At 39.9% G+C, this 20,500-nt stretch overlaps 1 protein-coding gene across 1 annotated transcript in view; it reads left to right on the top strand.

Annotated features, from left to right (window-relative positions):
• Window positions 1-19,875, top strand: part of LOC121931226 (solute carrier organic anion transporter family member 1C1-like) — a 39,696-nt gene extending 19,821 nt beyond the window's left edge. The window contains exons 8-15 of the mRNA XM_042468710.1: window positions 728-973; window positions 2,194-2,358; window positions 5,363-5,558; window positions 7,023-7,188; window positions 8,713-8,897; window positions 13,532-13,596; window positions 16,032-16,149; window positions 19,419-19,875. Of these exons, the coding sequence (XP_042324644.1) occupies window positions 728-973; window positions 2,194-2,358; window positions 5,363-5,558; window positions 7,023-7,188; window positions 8,713-8,897; window positions 13,532-13,596; window positions 16,032-16,149; window positions 19,419-19,641 (1,364 nt within the window). The 3' untranslated portion in view covers window positions 19,642-19,875. The remainder of the gene's footprint in view (window positions 1-727; window positions 974-2,193; window positions 2,359-5,362; window positions 5,559-7,022; window positions 7,189-8,712; window positions 8,898-13,531; window positions 13,597-16,031; window positions 16,150-19,418) is intronic.
• The last annotated feature ends 625 nt before the right edge of the window (window positions 19,876-20,500 follow it).

Here is a 20,500-nt window from a genome sequence, read left to right as displayed (position 1 = left end):
TGGGTGGGTGTCAGGCCAGGAGATGTAACTTTAGAGGATGCAGCAACCAAACGATGCAGTTTCTGAGAGTCCTAAGAACTCGCTCCTGGCAGGCTCTTTTTAGGGTGCGAGCAGAGAGCCATTGGAGCCCTCGCATGCACCGATGACGTACACATGGTGCAGCACCGTTTGGGCATTGTGCCATACTTAGATGGGGGCAAGCCATGATGGTGCCCAGACAGCATGATAGGACTTGGGAGCATGCGGATGCTTCACTCTCCTGAGCCCTAAAATCAGCCCCAGGCCAGCACATAAAACCAGTCTGTACCAGGTCTTAGTTACATCTCTTTAGCTAATAAGTTGTTGTTTATTGCCATTTGGTTAGCTTTGACTTATGGTGATCCCATCAATGAGATACCTCCAGGAAAACCTGGCTCAGGACTTGCCAGCTCAGGACTGTATCTTCCTTAACTGAAATCTATTCTCCTGTAATGTCTTCCTTTTTTCTATTGTCTACAAATTTACTGAGCATTATTTTCTGTATGTGTAAATTGGATGTCATCTTTAGACACACACACACCTCCTGGGGTTAATAAAAAGCCATGTTTTAACTTGACGGCAAAATGAAACAAATGTTGACACCAATTGTATGAAAGTGCTTTGGCCTACAGCCACATTGTTATTTGAAATATTGAACCTCTTTGAATGATTCCTACTGATTGACAGAAACCTTCCGTTTTTTCCCCAGACAGCATAACTATAACTCAGAAGGATTCCCAGTGGGTGGGAGCTTGGTGGCTTGGTTATTTAATAGCAGGAGGGATCAGTGTTCTTGCGGCTATCCCTTTCTGGTTTTTACCAAAGCACCTTCCAAGGCCAGAGGCCCGAAAAGATTCCAGCACTTCCTCAGAACAATCCAAATTCATCACTGAAGATAACAGAGAACGACACATCACCTACCAGGAAGATGTCAAGTTTCTTAAGATGGCTAAAGGTGAGGCCACAAAGTAGTGGCTTGCATGTCAGTTGGTCAGTGAAGCTGTCCTGGGATTCAGACTGAGCTTTCAAGGAGATATCCAAGGTGCAGAACCCCATCCCCACACTAGCTCCAACAACTTAGATATAATATAATAATAATAATAATAATAATAATAATAATAATAATAATATAATAAAAGTTTATTTCTATCTCGCTTTTCCAATTCAGATCAAAGCAGCGTACAAATCCAGATAAAACTACAATAATCAATAAAACAGATAAAACAAGATATAAAACAGCATATAAAAGTAATACTCGAGTAGCAGAGTAGGGGAATCCAGAAAAACATAGCCAGAGTCATTACCAAATAGAGGGGGGAAACCAAACCAGATATCTCTTTAAAGTATAGAGTAGACCTCAGAACAAATTCACCATTCCACTGACATGGCATCCACCAGCTGTTCCTATCCATTTCTGGGCTTTTGAGCTAGCTTCTGACTCAGCTGGGTTGGTTAAATATCTCAAGTCATGGTGCTGGCTTGCTGTCCTGTTCTTGGAGAATAAATATTACCAAAGGAGTATGTTGGAAATGTGGTCTGAATGTGTTCATGTTGAGTTTAATGTGGGATGCAATGACCACATATTATCTGGTTTTATACACATAAACTTAATAGCATAAAGATTGTAAGGGGAGGGAGGGTGTTATAGCAATAGAATCATGGATTTCAACTGGGGGGGAGGCAGGATACATGTGCAAAAACAAACAAACATATATGAATGAAAATCTCTTACCTGCACATAAAACATGTATGATCTGAAATGCTTCTCACCAACCCCCACAAAATGGTACCTCTGAAACTCAGTCTTTAATATTTAAGAGAGATGAAAAGGGATGAAGTTAAAGAGGTCAAAGTGCAAGACCATGGTATGTTGAAGCAGAGGCCTTACTATATGGCACTTTTGACACCATTATGCACAATCCCAAAAGTATCAGTTTGTCATGACAGTCAGGATTCTTCACAGGATCAGTTCACCTACAAGAAAGTCAGCTGACTTAAAACATGACTTGTTGAAATTTTAATTAATTCCAGTGGAACTGATCCTAAATCAGATTGAGGCTAGCTTCAACCATCTCTGAGGACTTCAATTAGGAAAGCATTTTTGTATGACAAATTTCCATTATGTGCTGTTTTCCAATTTGTTTCTTGACAATTGGCAACCATTTTGTATTCCAGATTTTCTACCTTCATTGAAGAGTCTCTTTGGGAATCCAGTTTACTTCTTATATCTCTGCTCCAGCATCATCCAGTTCAACTCTCTCATTGGCATGGTGACATACAAGCCAAAATACATTGAACAACAATTTGGTCAATCATCTTCAAAGACAAATTTTGTCATAGGTACAATGTAGATGCTATTGTGTGCTGTGTTTGCTAAGGGGATATAGATCCAGAGATTTCGGGTATAGGACTTCCTTTTGTTATTTCATCTAGAGCAAAGTTTCAGGAGAAATTAGAATTCTGCATTAACAAAACATGAAATGAATTTCTAGGAGAGTAAAACAGTTTGATAAGATAAGCAAAATTTATCCAGTAAGCTCAAAGGTCTGGAAATCAAGCGATGGCAGAGGATTTTTTTTCTTTCTGATAAGCTTTAAAAAAAAGCATATTTGCTTGGTCAGTACCTATCTGGCCTTGAATCAGTTAGTAACTCCTGGTAGAATACAATGCAGTTTGTAGTCAGAAACAAGAATGGAAATAATATTTTGAAAAATTTTGGGAAATGGTTGGCAAACAGGTGTTAACAAATCTTGACAAGGAGAATCCTAGACAAGCAAGAATCTTCACAAGTTAGGACTTATTCTGTGTGAAAAATGCATGTGGTTCCTTAGGTACAGAAAACTGCATTCTGTTTATAGAGAATAACATTTTGTACAGCAAATGCTTGTTTTCTGTGCAGAAATGTGGAGAAGGCTGTTTTATGCACAGCAGACTTATTGTCAATGCAAGAGAATAATAATTTTTATGTCTCCCCCCCCAAAAAAATGTTATTTTTTTCACAGAATAGTTTTTTAGCAGCAAAGAATCTTTGAAATTCAGTTTTGATAATTTTCTTATAAAAAGAAGAATGGCAAAATAATTCATTTTTGCCTGTGAAAATAAATGTATATCCCTAGTCAGAAATCCATGGCGGGATACACACCGCCATATAGTACGTATTGTATACGTACTAGGGTTAGGAAGGGACGGTGCTTCTGCACCCCCCTAACCCTAGTACGTATACAATACGTACAAGATGGTGGCGCCCCTTCCACATGGGCGCCACCATCTTTACGTACTGGACGCATAGCGTCCAGACGTGTTGCGGCGCCTATGACGTCGCGAATGCGCCTGCGGCGCCTCGCAACATCATAGAGGCGCCGCAGAAAGAAGCTCCGAAATGGAGCTTCTTTTTTGCTCCGCGCGAGAGTCGTGCGGTTTGGCTGCTGCGGCTCCCGCGCAGAGCAAATGGTGCCGGCGGGGGAGCGCCGCAAAGCGGCGGTTTGTATCCCGCCCATGTCTCCCAGTTTGTGATGCAGTCTGAAAACAACAAAATGCAAGTAAGGTAATTTAAGTTTCCTAAGGCTTCAGCCCTTGTTAAGGAAACAAAAAATATTTAAATATCAAAAATGTCAAAGCCAAACCAAGAGTAGCAGAAATGTGCCTTTGTCTAACTACGCTTCCCTAATAACTGAGACTGACTCCAAAAATCACATGGTCAGTTTGATAGAGAGAGGGGAGGGGTGAGTTTACATGCAGGTGATCCCATCTATCTAAGGAAGGGGAAAGAGAATGCAAATGTCTTCCAACAAGCATTTGACAATTTGCACACATTTGTACAATTAGCAAAGAATATTGCATACAAAAATATGCACAAAGATATCCCTGAGCACAGGAATTCAAAAAGGAATATGTATGGGAAAAATTGCACAAAAATGCATAGAAATTTCTTTCTGGAAACAAAAGGTTCATCTGGAGAAGGTTCATCTGGAGAAGGTTCAAGCATCAGGGTGGAAGATTGACACACCAATACACAGAAGGGCCCATTACATCCCATTTCACAGAAGATCAACTTTGACAAGCTCAAATTGTCTTCTCCCACATGGACTCAAACCTAAGCAGAAGATTCAATGGTTTGCCTGAAGCTTCCTCCTTCATATGCAAGAAAATCATGCAACTTTCCTTTGGTTAATAATCCACTGGAAGTTGGTGGCTTCGATGGCAATGGAACATTTAATCTGCTTTTAGTTTCAGTCCAAAGATAAATTCAGCACCTTGGATATCTCTTTTAAAGTTCAGACAAGAACTCAGAGTGGATTTACTAATTTTGAAGCTACCAGTATCTATCAGGCTCTCTTAAGAAGTTAAAACAATATGAGAACAAAACTGAAGAATGAAGGGAAGACTAATCACTTAGCTATTCGATGGAGAATGAGCCTCTCAACACCTACTGTTACCTCCCCATTCCTCCTTCACAATCTCTTTTCACAGAGATTGGCTTAGAACCATTACTAGATCCATTTTTTCCCAGAACAATGGTAATGTCTAGATTAATCCAATGGGGTTTTCAAAAATCTCGCCCCTCTCTAGTTTCTTGAAGCTTCTGCTCCCTCCTGAAACTATTACTTATATATTTAGAAGACTATCACATGAGTTAAAGGTTTCCATTGTCTGATATAAAGGAACCAGGCCAATTGGTTTCCTTTTTAGATCCATTTTGGCCCACATAGTGCCTGCTGCCAATGAGCACCTCTACTGTGTTTGTTCCTCGAAGATAAAAGCTGGAATTTTCTGGCATGCCACTTCACAAACTGTAATCTGTGAGCCCTGTTTATGCAGAGAAAAAGCACTCAAAAAACAATTCTTGCCCGTTAAGACAGTGCCCTCCATTGTATTTCAAGCTTTTCTTAGCACTAAGCCTTTAGCTATGTGTGAATTGATTTAAGATGGTGCAAAGCAGAGGGAGTACCATTTGCAAAGAGTATGCAGAAGGTTTATTGCTGTAACTATAGGATAATTATGCAAGTCCCCAAAATAGGTCCAGATAATCTTGCACAGGCAGAGAGAGGGAGAAGAAGGGGGGAAATAGAAGGGGAGAGAGAAAGTATAGTTAAGTGGACCACTTCAGATTTCCATCATTAGCAATGGCTAAATTTTATATGAAAATTAATCCACACATTTCAGGATTAATTCAGAGGATGCAATAATGGGGGAATTATGACAGATGAAAAAAGCAGCAAAGTTGGTGTGCTTGGTCACATTTCACAGGGAACTTCTGCCAGCTCTTAAAAAGGAAGCTATCTTGTTGATTTTTCTCTTCTTAAAATGAGGCTGTCTTGATTATTTTCCTGTTTTGGGATTGTAGGTCTCATCAATATTCCTGCCGTAGCCCTTGGGATATTCTCCGGAGGTTTGATTATGAAGAAATTCAGGCTGAATGTTTTGGGGGCAGCCAGGTTGTCTTTGGTATCATCTGTCTTTGGTTACCTACTGCTTCTTTTGCTATTTGCAATGGGTTGCAAGAATGTTGATGTGGCAGGCCTGACTGTCTCCTACCAAGGGTATGTTCAACTGAATAGAGCTAAGAACTTGCTTGAAAAATATATAGCACTAGATACAGGGATACCTCAGTCAACAAAGTAGATGTGTTCCTGGCCATTACTTCTTTGACAGAAAATTTGATACCAGAAGTAGAAATAACTGGAAAAGAATAGAGAGAGATTCCAAAAATGAAGAGCAGCTCAACATGCTGCAGCATTTTTTGTTTGTTTGAAAAAATACAAAACTAACAATGTTTACACATGAAATGAAATAACTAAGTTGGGAAGCCTTGCAATAAAATAATAATAATAATTTATTGAACCTTCTAAAGACTACTCACAGGATTCTTCCAAAATGCATTCAAGAATGACTTTTTCTTTCACCAGACTCCTTTTTTCTTGAGATATCCATTTTGGTGGCCAAATCTATGTTTGGTTAACATGCTGGGGGGAGCTGACAAGGCAGGCTTCTATATGTTCTTTCCTTTCTCTGTTCATTGCGTACTCAGTAAGGGATTTTGGAGACAGCTGCTGTTTACCTAGACTGTTGTAGATATGAAGACAGAGGTACAGGAGAATCGTAGACTCTCATTCTATCCCAACTTTATTGCATTGTTTACTATATAAATGTTGCCGTGACCTAGCAGCAAAAGTTTGTTTCTCTAGCCCTCTTTCACTATCCTTCCAGTGCTGATGCTGCTAAAAACAACACCTTTTCATTTAGACAAAGGATGAGGCAGAAAAGGGTGGCTGGGCAGATATAAAACCACTCTGTAAAAAGAAGCTTCACTATCAGAGGCTTTGTATGTCTGGATAGTATTGTCCTTCTGCTTATATTCACACTACAACTGAAGTTTTGTTAAGGAGAGAGAAAGCTTCTCCATGTCTCTGTGCTCCATCAGCCCCTTTCCCAACTGATTAAAGAAAGGGAAAGCAATCTGAGATGGGGGTAGGGGAGGCATGAAGCCTCCATAGTCTGCTTGGCACTTTTTCTCCTGTTCTCAGCTCACTTTGCAGCCAGTGCACTTGTGCACATTCAAGCAGTCCAAAGTGACTCTCCATAGGAAGAAGAACAGATACAAGCCCACTCCTCTGGTGCTTGCAAATTACAGACAAATTCCATTAATTCAAAAAAGGGTCCTCTCTTTATGTAGGGAAGACTTGGACCATGAACAGGTGAGTGGTTCCAAGCAAGAAGAACTGATGAAAGAGAGGACCCCTCATAGAATGAATGGAATGTGTTTGTAATTTGCAAGCATTGAAATAGCACTGTGTTGAAAAGTGGGGGCTTCCTACATCCCAAATAATCTTAGCACCTTGGATAGCTCTTTGAAGTTCTAACTGTATTTCAGGTTTATTCACTGGATTCACTCTTCTGAAAGCAACCAGTTGCCTCTGGTCCAAACTAGTGTGAATTGAGGGGAAGAGACCTAACCCGCCTTTCTCTGACCAGGTTCTCCTGACATTTCCTTCTTTTCACTTCAGTACTAAACAGGTCTCCCATTATGAACAAACGCTATTTTCGGACTGCAACTCTGAATGCATATGTTCCAAAAATGAATGGGATCCCATATGTGGGGAAAATGGAATCACTTATGTCTCAGCTTGTCTTGCTGGTTGTAAAACATCCAATGGAAGTGGGAAAGACATGGTAAGCCTCCTCTTTCTCTTTCTTTCATTTTGTAGGCAAGCATCTGCATACACGATACTTTCCTGCTCATGTGCTGGTGAATGAGAAGTCAATTTATATTCAGCCCTAGGGCAAATCTAGGGACTCATGGACAGTGATTTATCAATAATGTTAGAAATTCAGGCACCCACCATGACAGTATCCAGAACTATTTGAATTTGAAAATGCAAGCAGCTTCATGAGTTCATATAAATGAAATAGTCATTTTTATCTCCACAAGAAGGAACTCTTCCAATGGGTTCAACATAAGCCACTCCAAAATGTTTTGCATTACAATAGGGATAGCTCACAAGCTGGGACTACCCATTCCCTCACTTAACTACTGTGAGGATCATAGCTATGTCCTGAGAAGATACAGAAGTAGTGGAAGATGATAATATTGTCCCTGCTAATAGAAAAGCCCAAGTACTTTGACTTTGTGAGCCTTGGCTCCATATGTCTTAAAGGTCAACTAGAACTAGTGGTAGTTGCCAATATTCTTATCACTGTTGTTGCTATTGTTGTTATTGTTATTCCCCCCCCCCCCAATTTTGCTTATGGAAAGAACACTGTTTGCTGCTGGAAATAGAGTGCATCTACAATATAGAAATTATGCAGTCCAATACCATGGCTCCATCCTACAAAATCCTGGGATGTGTAGCTTTGTGAGGCACTAGCATTCTTTGACAGAGAAGGCTAAAGACCTTATAAAACTACAAATCCCAGGATTCCATAGGATGGTGCTATAGTAATTAAAGTGGTGTCAAACTGCATTGTTTCTACAATGTAGATGCACCCACGATTTGGGAAATGCCAGTAGCAACTATTGGCTTTCATATCAGTAGAATAGTGAACTTGCTCTGGAGTTTAGCCCAGACATTAAATGAGTTATCTATGCTGCTGAAGCTATTTGGGGGATATGGTTGAGTACCTTAGATAACTCACCTAAACTAAAACCTGTGGGGGGGGGATTCCCCAGTTTATCAACATGAAAGCCATGAACTGCCAAGTTGGATTCACCAATATCTTTATAATTCATAAACCCACTGAAACACTATTATGGAGAGTTGGAGGAGTTTTTAAAATAGTGTAGCAGGTGGCTTTTGGGATTGTAGGGGACCCTTTCACTTCAGCTCATGGAAACTTTATTAAAATCCATTTATTAAAACCCTGAATAGAAAGGCATCTTGCCAGCCAGTCCACTGTGCCCTTGTTCAAATGTTTTTGGAAAGTGTTCAGGGAATGTGGTCAAATATGATTGTTTCTAAACATAATACCAGTGTCTTTTCCAAAGTGTTAGCATACAATGTCATCACGGTGGAATTGGGAACCTCTCAAAACCACTTGGGGAATTTGGGAAGATTTCAAGTGCATAAGCATTGCAAACAATGTGACAGATTTAAACATTTTAAAAGGCACTGGCTTTTCTTCAACCTGCTCCAAGTTTAAGCAGGCACGCCATCATATGGCAGTTTCTGAAACCACACTTTGTTTGCTTTGTTTCAGATATTTTATAACTGCAGCTGTGTGGAAATCCCGGCATTTGCATCAAGGCCTTCCTCAGCTGTGGCGGGACCTTGTCCAAAAGGAAACGAATGCCCCAAAATGTTCCTCTACTTTTTGGTGGTGTCAGTAATGACTTCTTATACCTTGTCTATTGGAGGTACTCCTGGATACATTTTACTGCTAAGGTGAATAGCTGTAATTGAGAATCAGTATTTTGTAATCAATATTTTTAAGGGATATAAAGAGCTAAAGAAGTTGGTTTTTTGAGTACGCTGCTGCTAAATACCCTAAAGGCACTAGCTCCCAAGTGATTTTGGAAACTAAGTAGGGTCAACCTTGATCAGTACCAGAATGGGAAGCTGCCAACAAATACCAAATGCTATAGGTGATATATATGAGGAAGATCTGGCAAAACCACCTCTGAATATTCCTTGCCTAAGAAAACCCTATTTCATTCACGAGGCCTCCATAAGTTGACAGGCAATGTGAAGGCATTCACATGCACACGCGCGCGCACACACACACTGTTTTTGTCTAAAGGCTAAAAAGCCAACTGCAGTAGATCGTACATCTCTACTTTGCAAGAGAAACTGTAAACTGATCCGATTTGGTCAGGATCAGGGGCATCACTAGAGGGTGCAGGGATTGCAGATAACACCAGCTGAAACCCTAAAGGGGGAGGTGACACCATTGCTCCTCAAACATCTGCCTTTTGGCAGAAATGGGCTGTGACATTCACCCTTTAAAAGCACTGGAGCTCAGTGGAAGAGATGGTGTGAGTGGGGTGAGGCTCAGTGGGAGACCCCAGTTTTTGTTTTTGTTTTTAATTTAATTAAAAAACATCTTAATTTAATTTTTTTAAAAAATCTTTAAAAATATCACATCTTACCAAAATTTCAATTTAACCCCGTGAAACTATGTACATCTAAATACATTTAGGCGATGTCATTCAAAGGAATAATTTTAATTGTATTAGTTGTTTATGTTATAACTATTGCCATTACATTCAGTGATATATGGGAATGATGATTTATGAGTAACATTAGTACAAAAAAATATTACTAAGGATTCTGTATGATGTGATATGGGGGGTCAATTGGGGGGTGACACCATGAGTTCCCAAAATGGATGATGCCAACCCTAGCAATGCCACTGGCCAAGATTTAAGTGCAGGCAGATTGGAAATCTACACCATCATACATCTGCTTGATTTATGTTGCTGCCAACACTGTAACCACAGCTTGAAGGTGCTGGGGCACATCCTGCTGTATCTGGGAATAAGAGATACCAAAATAATAATTATTGTTGTTGTCATCCTCCCTAAATACCCTAAAGGCACCAGATCCTGTCTGATATTGGAAATTAAGCAGGGTCAGCAATGGTTAGTACTTGGATGGGAGACTGCCAATAAATAACAAGTGTTATAGGTTATATTTCTGAGGAAGGAACTAGCAAAAAAATACCTCTGAATATTTCTTGCTTAAGAAAACCTTTGCATTTTATGGGGTTGCCATAAGTGAACAGGTGACTTACAGACACATATACACATGCATCATAATCCTTGCCATGATTTTCTTCTTCCACAATGTTGATTTTCAGGTGTAATTAATCTAGAAGCCTAAAGGTGGCAGATTTATACCAATGCTGATATAAGCAGATGAAGCATTATTGGAAGGTACCTCATGCAAAAGTCTGTGAAGTTAAGAAATAATGTAAGAAAAATAAATCTATACATTTTAGGGAATAGTGGGCATCACAGTGACTAAGGCTGCTGTCACACTGCAGAATTAATGCAGTTTGGTACCATTTAGCTGTCATGGATCCATCTTGTGGAGTTTGTTGTGGCACCAGATTGCATTCCAAAGAAAGATGCTAAAGTAGATGCTGGTAGATGCTAAATTTGACAACTTAATTGCCACATCATAATTACTAGTTCTACACCAAATACTTTCAGTTTTGATTTACAGGTTGAAAGTAGTGCTTCCCACAGGACAGAATCACCACTTCAAAAGAGAGAGAGGAGAGATATTGTGTAAAGGAAGAGTTCCCTGCCCTTGTCCTGTTGGCATCATGGTTTCTCTTCTTCCAATTTACTAAATTAGTCCTGTGGGTGATCCCAAGTAAGCAGTGATCACCTGTTGAATTGGGTAGCATTGCAATCCCATGCCTTTTCACCCTCATTATGGGGCATATTTATAATTCTTTCCCAATTAGGTGACACTTTTATGGAGCCCAAGCATGCTATTTTTTATGGCAATCATGGAAACTTTCCAAGTTTGCAAGTTTATGGTGGGAATTTGTGGAAAGCACACAAATAACTTCTCAGATCAATTGCCATTAAAATATTTACTTAATAATAAATAATAATAAATTGTTTATTTATAAACCGCTTTTCCCAGGATCAAAGCGGTGTACAGTATAGAGGTAAATACAATACAAAACAAATGACATATTAAAAATACACATCAATACCCATTAATTCCACAAATATTGGCTAAAAACATTCCACATTACTAAAATCGTAAAAATATCTACATCATTAAACAGTAAGGGGAGGGAAACTTTGTTACAAGGAATTGGGAGGGTAGGCTTGTAGGAAGAGGTAAGTTTTTAATGCCTTTTTAAAGGCTTCCACCATTCCACTAAGGCGGATCTCTTCGAGTAAGGCGTTCCAAAGAGAAGGTGCTACTGCCGTAAAAGCCCTTTGCTGGGTAGTTGCCAATCTCACCCTGAGAGTGCGGGGTGGATTAAGCAGGGAGAGGCGTTCCCTCAAGTAACCTGGGCCCAAGCCATTTAGGACTTTAAAGGTAATAACCAACACTTTGTATTGGGACCGGAAACGAATTGGCAGCCAGTGAAGAGATTTTAAAATGGGCGTTATATGGTCAGATCTCGCCGTCCCCGTAATTAACCTGGCTGCTGCATTTTGAATCATTTGAAGTTTCTGAACCTGATACAAAGGTAGCCCCATATAGAGCGCATTGCAGAAATCCAAACGAGAGGTTACCAGTGCATGTACTACATTTTCTAGGTCCTTTCGGTCCAGACAGGGACGTAGTTGGCGTATCAGCCAAAGCTGGTACCAAGCACTCCTGGCCATCACATCTACTTGAGATGATAATTGTAGAGATGGATCCAGGAGTACTCCCAAACTATGAACTGTATCCTTTAGGGGAAGTTTAACCCCGTCTAGGACAAGATGACAAATTTCCCTGCCCAGGCCAGGGGAATCTATCATGAGTACCTCTGTTTTCTCTGGATTCAATCTGAGTTTGTTTTTCCTCATCCAACCCATTACTGCCTCCAGGCAGGCATCGAGAGGAGAGGTGCCATCCTTAGTCACTGTATCAGTCGGAGACATAGAGAGATAGATCTGGGTGTCATCAGCGTACTGATAACACCGTGCTCCATGACTCCGGATGATCTCTCCCAGCGGCTTCATGTAAATGTTAAATAGCATAGGGGACAGTATGGCGCCCTGTGGGACGCCCGATATAAGCTCTCTTTTACAAGAGCAGCTGTCCCCCAGCCTCACCATCTGGAACCTTCCCGAGAGATAGGACCGGAACCACTGGAACGCAGTGCCCCCGATACCTAATTCTCTCAGGCGTTCCAGAAGGATACCATGGTCGATGGTATCGAAGGCCGCTGAGATGTCCAAGAGCACCAACAGAGTTATGTCTCCTCTGTCGGTGGCCAGACGGAGGTCATCGACTAAGGCGACCATGGCAGTCTCAACTCTGTAACCCGACCTGAAGCCAGTTTGAAATGGGTCAAGATAATCGGTTTCATCCAAGACCACCTGGAGCTGAGAGGCGACCGCCCTTCGATCACCTTGCCCAAGAATGGTAGTAGGGAGACCGGTCTATAATTACTCATAGATAGGGGATCAAGGGAAGGTTTCTTTAACAGAGGCTTTACCACAGCCTGTTTCAAAGAAGATGGAACAGTACCTTCCCAAAGAGATTTAAACAATCTTTAGGCATGGCTATTTTATTTACTGCCACCATCACCAGCCACTGCCTTGTATTGCTTTTATTTCTAATTACTGAGAACAGTTGGTATGTTCTGCAGAGTTGCTTGGAAAGTTTGTTTCCAAAGTAGTTAATTACCATTACTCACTGGAGTGTTTGGAAAGTAATCTACTGTTCTTAAAAGTTGTTTTGCTTGTCTTAAAAGTAACAAAAACATTTGCAACAACTTTGTAAATGATGAAGAAAGCTGTTTGGTTACTTGGGAGGAAAAGATCAAAACACCTTAGAAGTACTTTCTTGAAGTAACTAAAGGTTATTGATTTCACCAGTAAACTTCATCTCCACTTGGTACATTAGTTTTGAACTATAACTTATTTTACCCTTGTTATAAATAACTCACACTGTGGAATTGATGCAGTTTGACACCACTTTAACTGTCATGGCTCCATCCTATGGAATTCTGGGATTTGTAGTTTGTTGTGACTCCAGAGCTCTCTGACAGAAGAAGATAAATATCTCACAAAACTACAAATCCCAGAATTTGTACTGAAACAGTACTTTCAAATTCTATTTTTTTTAAATATTTGCCTTGCTTTATCATTGCCTTCTCTTTGTTCTTTGAGGTAGCTTTAGAAATGCTTGCTTAAAATTTTTCTTACTGTGCATTTACATGAACTAGAGTTTACTATCTTTTATCCCATAACTCCTTTCCTGCCACTCCCCAAACCTTTTCTCTCTTTGAGTTACAAGCAAGCTAGGACAAGCCAATCCACTGTGAGATAAACATCAGGCCTGTGATGATTCATCTAATGCATTGCCTATATTTTCCCATTTGTCTATTCCAGATGCATTAATCCACAATTGAAATCATTTGCCCTGGGAATCTATACTTTAGCCATAAGGGTTCTTGGTAAGTATGAGTCTTGCTAAGTATGAGTTGAGGAGGTAAAGAATTATTCACAAATCCTCAAGAAGAAAGGTGGCTGCTGCCACACTGCATAATTAATGCAGTTTGACACTGCTTTTAACTGCCATGGCTCCATCCTATGGAATCCTGGGATTTGTAGTTTGCTGTGGCACCAGAGCTCTCTGACAGAGAAGGCTAAATATCTTGCAAAATAAGACATTCCAGAATGCCATACTATTGAACTATGGCGGTTAAAGAAGTGCTGAACTGCATCTGCAGTGTAGATGCATCACAGTTGTTCCATCTTATTCAGACACCCCTTTTCAGGGGAAGGGGGTACCCTATAAGTCTTCACAAGATATTTATTTTTATCCATGGGTGAACACAAAAAGACTAGTGCTTAGGGATTTTTTGGGTGGAGGGCAAGATCTTGGACCATCTTTATAACTATGATGCCACCCACCCACACTCTACCTTTACCCTGGCTGGAGCATTTCTGAAATGCTAGGTGATGGGAGCTAGGTCAGGGTGATGAGAAATGATGTGGTCCTGGTTGTGGGTGCATCAAGAACAGGCAGTTGAAGAAATCATTTGTGGTCGGGCCCCAACTGCTTCTCCCAAGGCATCCCATGACTGAGGACACACTGCAGACATAATTTCCGAGTGCTCCAATCTCCAGGGCCTTGAAAACCCTTCAGCAAGGATGCTACCATGCTGCAGAAGCTCATGTTCAGTCATTCATGACTGTAAATCAGAATTTCCAGCAGTTACGATAATGCAAATTCATTTTAAGATGTTCTAACTTCTGAACAAGATATTACAAACTCTCTTTCAGCTCCAAAACATAGTGGCTTGAATCCTATTGGTCGTCTACAGTGAGTCCATTAAGTCACTGCGATTTACATAACTGTTGACTCGCCATTAAACATGTATTCAATGGGCCTACTCCAGTTGGGACTATGAATAGAATTTAGGGCTGTCTTTTGGCTGGAACACTGAGGGAGTTTTGCACCATGAATACCAGGTACTTTAGGCTGTATGGCAGAGGAAGGAACTAGCAAAACCACCTCTGAGTAATCCTTGCTTAAGAAAAGCCTATGAAATTCATGGGGCCACCATAAGTCAACTTGAGTGCATGCACACACACATTTATCTTTGACAGTTCCTTTAAAGTCTTTGGTAAAGCCCAGAGTGAATTCTCCACAACTCTTACATGGAAGCAATTAACTACTCCTGGACCAGAGCTCATTAATTAAATGCTGAACAGATGCTGAAGGATAGCAATGAGCTACTCTGCCATTTCTCCAGCATTCCCTGGCTGCCTTGGGTCCTGTGCTGGGTGATATAGGATATAAATAAGTAGGATATAAATAAAATAAAATAAAATAAAATAAAATAAAATAATAGATAACCTTCTGCTGGAAGTTTGATGAATGTGCTCCATGGTCTGTCCTATTCTTCCTAAACTACCCTATTCTTCCTTTGGTTCCTTTTGGGGATGCACTTGAGGCAGTCACTTTATATTTATAGTTTATATTTATATTTATAGAGTGTTGTGTTTTATTTTCTCTGTTTCTAGTTGTATATGCTTGATGTCCTGCCCTTTGGTGAAAATGCCATTATTAATGAATGTTGTTGTTGTAGGTGCTGATGATGATGACTATTATTGTTGTTGTTGTTGTTGCTTTGCCATTGCTGAAGTAAGATTTCATTGTAAGATTTACAATTTCCCTCTTTATATGGAATGAGGGCAAGTGGGTGCAAGATGAAAGGAATGCCATCTTCTTTATTTGCCTCAGACTTTAAAATGTCTTGAATAGGCCCTAGCTCCTACTCTGTCTGGGGACTGACAATAACTCAGAAACAACTTGAAGGCAGACAATCACAACAAACCTAGGATTTCCACTTGTTCACAGTATAGGCTACAGCTCCATACTTGCTGGGAGATTTAGGGAGATGTAATCCCTAAAAGTAACTTTTTCAAGATTCTGCTTGATCAAAGATGAGCATTTGCTCAATATTTATTTATTTATTTATTTATTTATTTATTTAGGGTACAGGTTTCCACCTTCTTCACCATTGACTCTCCTGGCTAGGCCTGCTGGGAGTGGCTTTCCAATGAAATCTGGAGGACTGTGTGATTCCCAATCCTGGTTTACATCATGAGTGTTTTATTTGTAAGCTAGCTATGGTAACTAGTACAACACAAAAGAAACCATGGTTTCAAAAGTGGAAAATTATGAATTTAAGGAGAGAGGGGTTTTTTTTGTTTGTTATTGTTGTCCAGGAAGGTAGAATTCATGATGCACAGTAGATTTGACTAAACTGCTTGGAAGGATTTGGTTCTTCCTATGTCATTCTGCAATCACAGAGTGGAAGAAATGCATTAAAGCATTAAAATGTTTGTATATTTTTGCTTTCTTTCTTCTTAAATGCAGCAGGAATCCCAGCTCCTGTATATTTTGGGGTCTCAATTGACACAACATGTCTCAAGTGGGGAAGCAAAAGGTGTGGAGGCCAAGGGGCTTGCAGGCTGTATGATTCAAATGCATTTAGGTAAGTCAATGCTTACACACTGAAAAATTGTAGTTCTTCAGAATTCTGAGTATACTAATATACATAGAACCAATAGGTTTTGAATGTCATCTGTCAGTGAGCTGCTGCTCTTTTTGTATAAAATAGTGGGCAGGTATATAAAAATTTGCAATAGTCCTAGACTGGGAGAAAGAGGGAATATAAATAAAGGAATGGATGGATGGTGAATAATAATAATAATTAATAATTTGTTTTATTTATATACCGCTATTCCAAAGATCATAGCGGTGAACAGCAAGTAAGCTAATTAGCAAGTAAGCTAATTTGCCCCCAACAGTCTGGGTACTCATTTTAGCGACCTCGGAAGGATGCAAGCCTGAGTCGAGCTTGGGCCCTTTTGCTGGTCTTGAACTCGCAGCCTTGTGGTTTCGAGTGAATGGCTGCATTACAGGCATTTACCCACTGCGCCACCAGGGCTCCTGGCTCCTGAATGAATGGAGGGGTGACATTTGACTGCAACTATTGTTGGCCTAGTTCCTCTGATGTTATGGAGTGAAGCATGACAACCATTTTAAATCTTTGTTGTAGCTAAAATAATGAAATAAAAAAAAATACACCCCTAAGCTCTGTACAAGTTTGTTCCCCTCAAGGAACACAATAGGGGAAATGCAGCACAGAATAAGTAAAGAGGTAGTACATGAGTACCTGGTTAATATGAAGGATATTAAAAGAACTGGCAAATGTAATCTCAGAACCACTAGCAATAATCTTTGAGAACTTCTGGAGAACAGGAGAAGTCCCAGCAGACTGGAGGAGGGAAAACTTTGTCCCCATCTTCAAAAAGGGAAAAAAAGAGGTTTCCAACAATTATTGCCTAGTTAGTCTGACATCAATACCAGGAAAAATTCTAGAGCAGATAATTAAACAGAGAGTCTGAACATTTAGAAGGGAATGTCATAATCACAAAAAGTCAACATGGGTTTCTCAAAAACAAGTTATGCCAGACTAATCTGATCTCTTTTTTTGATAAAATTATCAGCTAGGTAGATGAAGGAGTGCTGTGGATATAGTATATCTTCATTACCTAAGGCCTTTATCAAGATCCACCCATGGTATTTTTTGCAAACAAGCTTGTAAAATGTGGGCTAGACAAAGTATCTGTTATATGGATTTGTAATTGGTTGTCCAGACACACCCAAAGGGTGCTTAGCAATGGCCCCTCTTCATCCTGGAGAGAAGTGACCAGTGGAGTGCCACAAGGTTCTATCCTGGGCCCAGTGCTATTCAACATCTTTATCAACAACTTGGATGAAAGAATAGAGGGCATGTTTATCAAATTTGCAGAGGACAAAAATTAGGAGGAGGAGCTAATAACCCAGAGGAGAGGGTCAAAATGACCTGAATAGGTTAGAAAGCTGGGCCAAATCTAACAAAATAAATTTCAACATGGAGAAATGTAAGGCACTGCACTTAGAGTGGAAAAATGAAATGCATAGATATAGGATGGGGGGGGGGCACCTGGCTTAACAAGACTATACGTGAAAGTGATCTAGGAATCTTAGTAAACCACAAGTTGAACATGAGTCAACGGTGAGATGGAGCAGCTAAAAAAACCAATGTGATTCTAGGCTGCATCAATAGAAGTATAGTGTCTAGATCAAGGGAAATATTAGTACCACTCTATTCTGCTTTGGTCAGGTCTCATCTGGAATACTGTGTCTAGTTCTGGACATCACAATTCAAAAAGGATGTTGAGAAGCTGGAGTGTATCTAGAGGAGGGCAGCTAAAATGATGAAGAGTCTAAAAGCCATGCCTTACGATGAGAGACGTAGGGAGCTAGGTATGTTTAGCCTGGAGAAGCAAATGTTAAGAGGTGATATGATTGCCCTATTTAAATATTTTAAGGGGTGTCATATTGAGGATGGAGCAAGTTTGTTTTCTGCTGCTCCAGAGAATGGACCCAGAACAATGGATACAAACTCCAGGAAAAGAGATTCCACCTCAACATTAGGAGGAACTTCTGACAGTAAGAGCTTTTCGACTGTGGAACACATTAAGGGTGTCTCCTTCTTTGGAGGTCTTTAAACAGAGGCTGGATGGCCATCTCTCAGAGGTGCTTTGACTGTGAGTTCCTGCATGGCAGGGGGGTTGGACTGGATGGCCATTGGGACTCTTCCAACTCTATGATTTTAAGGACCAAACTACATGTCAGGTTAAATTCATAGCTAACAACTATGGATTTTTGCCTTTAAAAATTTAAAAGAAAGCACCAAAAATCATCCAAATTGGCTGTCATAGCCCATGGAGAAGGGAAATGTAACGTATTCCTGCCTTGGTCATGATCCTGAGAAAAATCTATTTCCATATGTATATTGAGGAGGGAAAATTCCATTGGAAATCATGAGATTTCTTTTTTCCATATGACTAGATTTTTCAGAATTGTTATAAGAAGGGGAACGATTAACTCTGTCTCATTGTAATGAAATTTGTGAATTCTTGTGAATTTCTGAAAAGGAACCAAAAATGTTCTCCTATCTGTAACAGCCAATGAAATGAAGTGGAGCATGGAAAGGGCCACATTGTACTACTTGTTACAAAAATATTGAAAGATGAAGAACCTCTCTGGAGAAAAAAAGATGTGACAGCCTTAATATAATGGCTGAATAAGCAAGAGCTGGCAACAGGTTCAGCAGCTACAATATTGTTAGCTATACGTATGATATAATAACTGCTGGGGATTCATGCAAGCATGAATGGCCATCCCCCCAAACCTACCTTTGCAGCCTCACAGCACTTTGAATGAAGACTTAAGGCACTGGAAATCAGGATGCTGGAAATTGACATCTGCAGTGCCCTCCCAGTCAGAGTGCCATGGAGCAAGCAGTTGTGGTAGAACCTCTTGGTTCTCCAGCTGCCTGTTCTCATGACTAGGAAAGCACTGCAGACATCATTTCCCAATGCTCTGATTTCCAGTGCCCCAGAAACACTTTGGGTGGGGCTCCACCAGCCTGGTCCAGGTTTTGGAAGGACACCCTCAGTTTTTAACTACAATGATGATGCAGAATCTTAGCCAACAATTTTAAAAGCCCTGAGCATGGATGGACAACTTTCTCAGTTTCAGTTTTTTTGACACTGGGATTTTAACACCCTCTTTAACATTTTCTTGAATATGAAATAACTGGTAAAATCTGGTAACAAATTTGATTGTTAAAAAAATTACCTGTAATTAAAATCTAATCTATCTCTAGATTTAAGTAATGGATGCAAACTTTGTTGTGCTTCATCACAGGTATATCTATCTTGGTTTGACTGTTGTTTTGGGCACCATGTCCACATTTCTAAGCATTGCTGTCCTGATTGTTCTGAAGAAAAGGTACATTCCCCACAATGAAACCATCCTATCCAGTGGAGAGAGAGGAATGACTTCATCCAAAAGCAGGAAAAGTGACTTTATCAACAGTGATCGTTTGATTCAATCCACCTACTGGCCAGAGAAAGAGACACGACTTTAGGAAGACTGAATGTTTAAGATTTTGTTCTAAGAAGGAACTTCTGGCTTTGACTTTACTATAAGTTCATGTGTTGACAGAGGTGGGTGGGTGATATAACTTTAAAAAAAAAACAACAAATTTGATAAGCTTTCTAGAATTTGTAGAGGCCTGAAAATGCAATTTTGTAATTACCTTTCTTGGAAAAAATACCCCCCCCCCCTTTTTTTCCGGCTGCTTTTTCTGTATGTAACGAATACCTGGATTGGTGTATAAATGAGTGGAGGATTTTTTTTAAAAAATAAATGCTTAAATAAACAATATCCAGTATTCCTGAATATATTTTGCTTTCTGTTTGTTTGCTATTTGGGCAAATATGGTCTAGAAATTGTCAAGAATGATACATATACTGTAAATCTTCACTTACTTAATTTTTATATGTTAAGAACATATGGCCAGTATTCTATATTAGATACTTAAGTGTACTTAACTAAGTAACATCTCCTGGCCTGACTCCCACCTAACCTGATGGAAAGGTTATTCACCCATGCTCCTATTGCTGACTCCTCATGCAGTTGACACTTAGCAATGTACATTGGCAATCATGTCACAGTCATAAAGTACAATTGTGGCAATAATCACCAATAGTGGTTGGGAATCCGTATCAGGTATGGATGAGAAAATCTAGGTAACTGTTCTGTATACAGTTCGCCTTCCGTATCCACAGATTCTTTCTCCATGGATTCAACCAGCCACAGCTTGAAAATATTTAAAAATATCTATAAATTACAAAAAGCAAATCTTTATTTGCCATTTTAAATAGTGGGTACCATTTTACTATGACATTGTATTGAATGGGACTTCAGCATCCACAAATTTTTGT

The sequence above is a fragment of the Sceloporus undulatus genome, chromosome 5 (genome assembly GCF_019175285.1).
Source record: "Sceloporus undulatus isolate JIND9_A2432 ecotype Alabama chromosome 5, SceUnd_v1.1, whole genome shotgun sequence".
NCBI lineage: Eukaryota > Metazoa > Chordata > Lepidosauria > Squamata > Phrynosomatidae > Sceloporus > Sceloporus undulatus.
The sequence above is the reverse complement of the archived record's forward strand: the minus strand, read 5'-3'. Positions and strand labels throughout refer to the sequence as shown.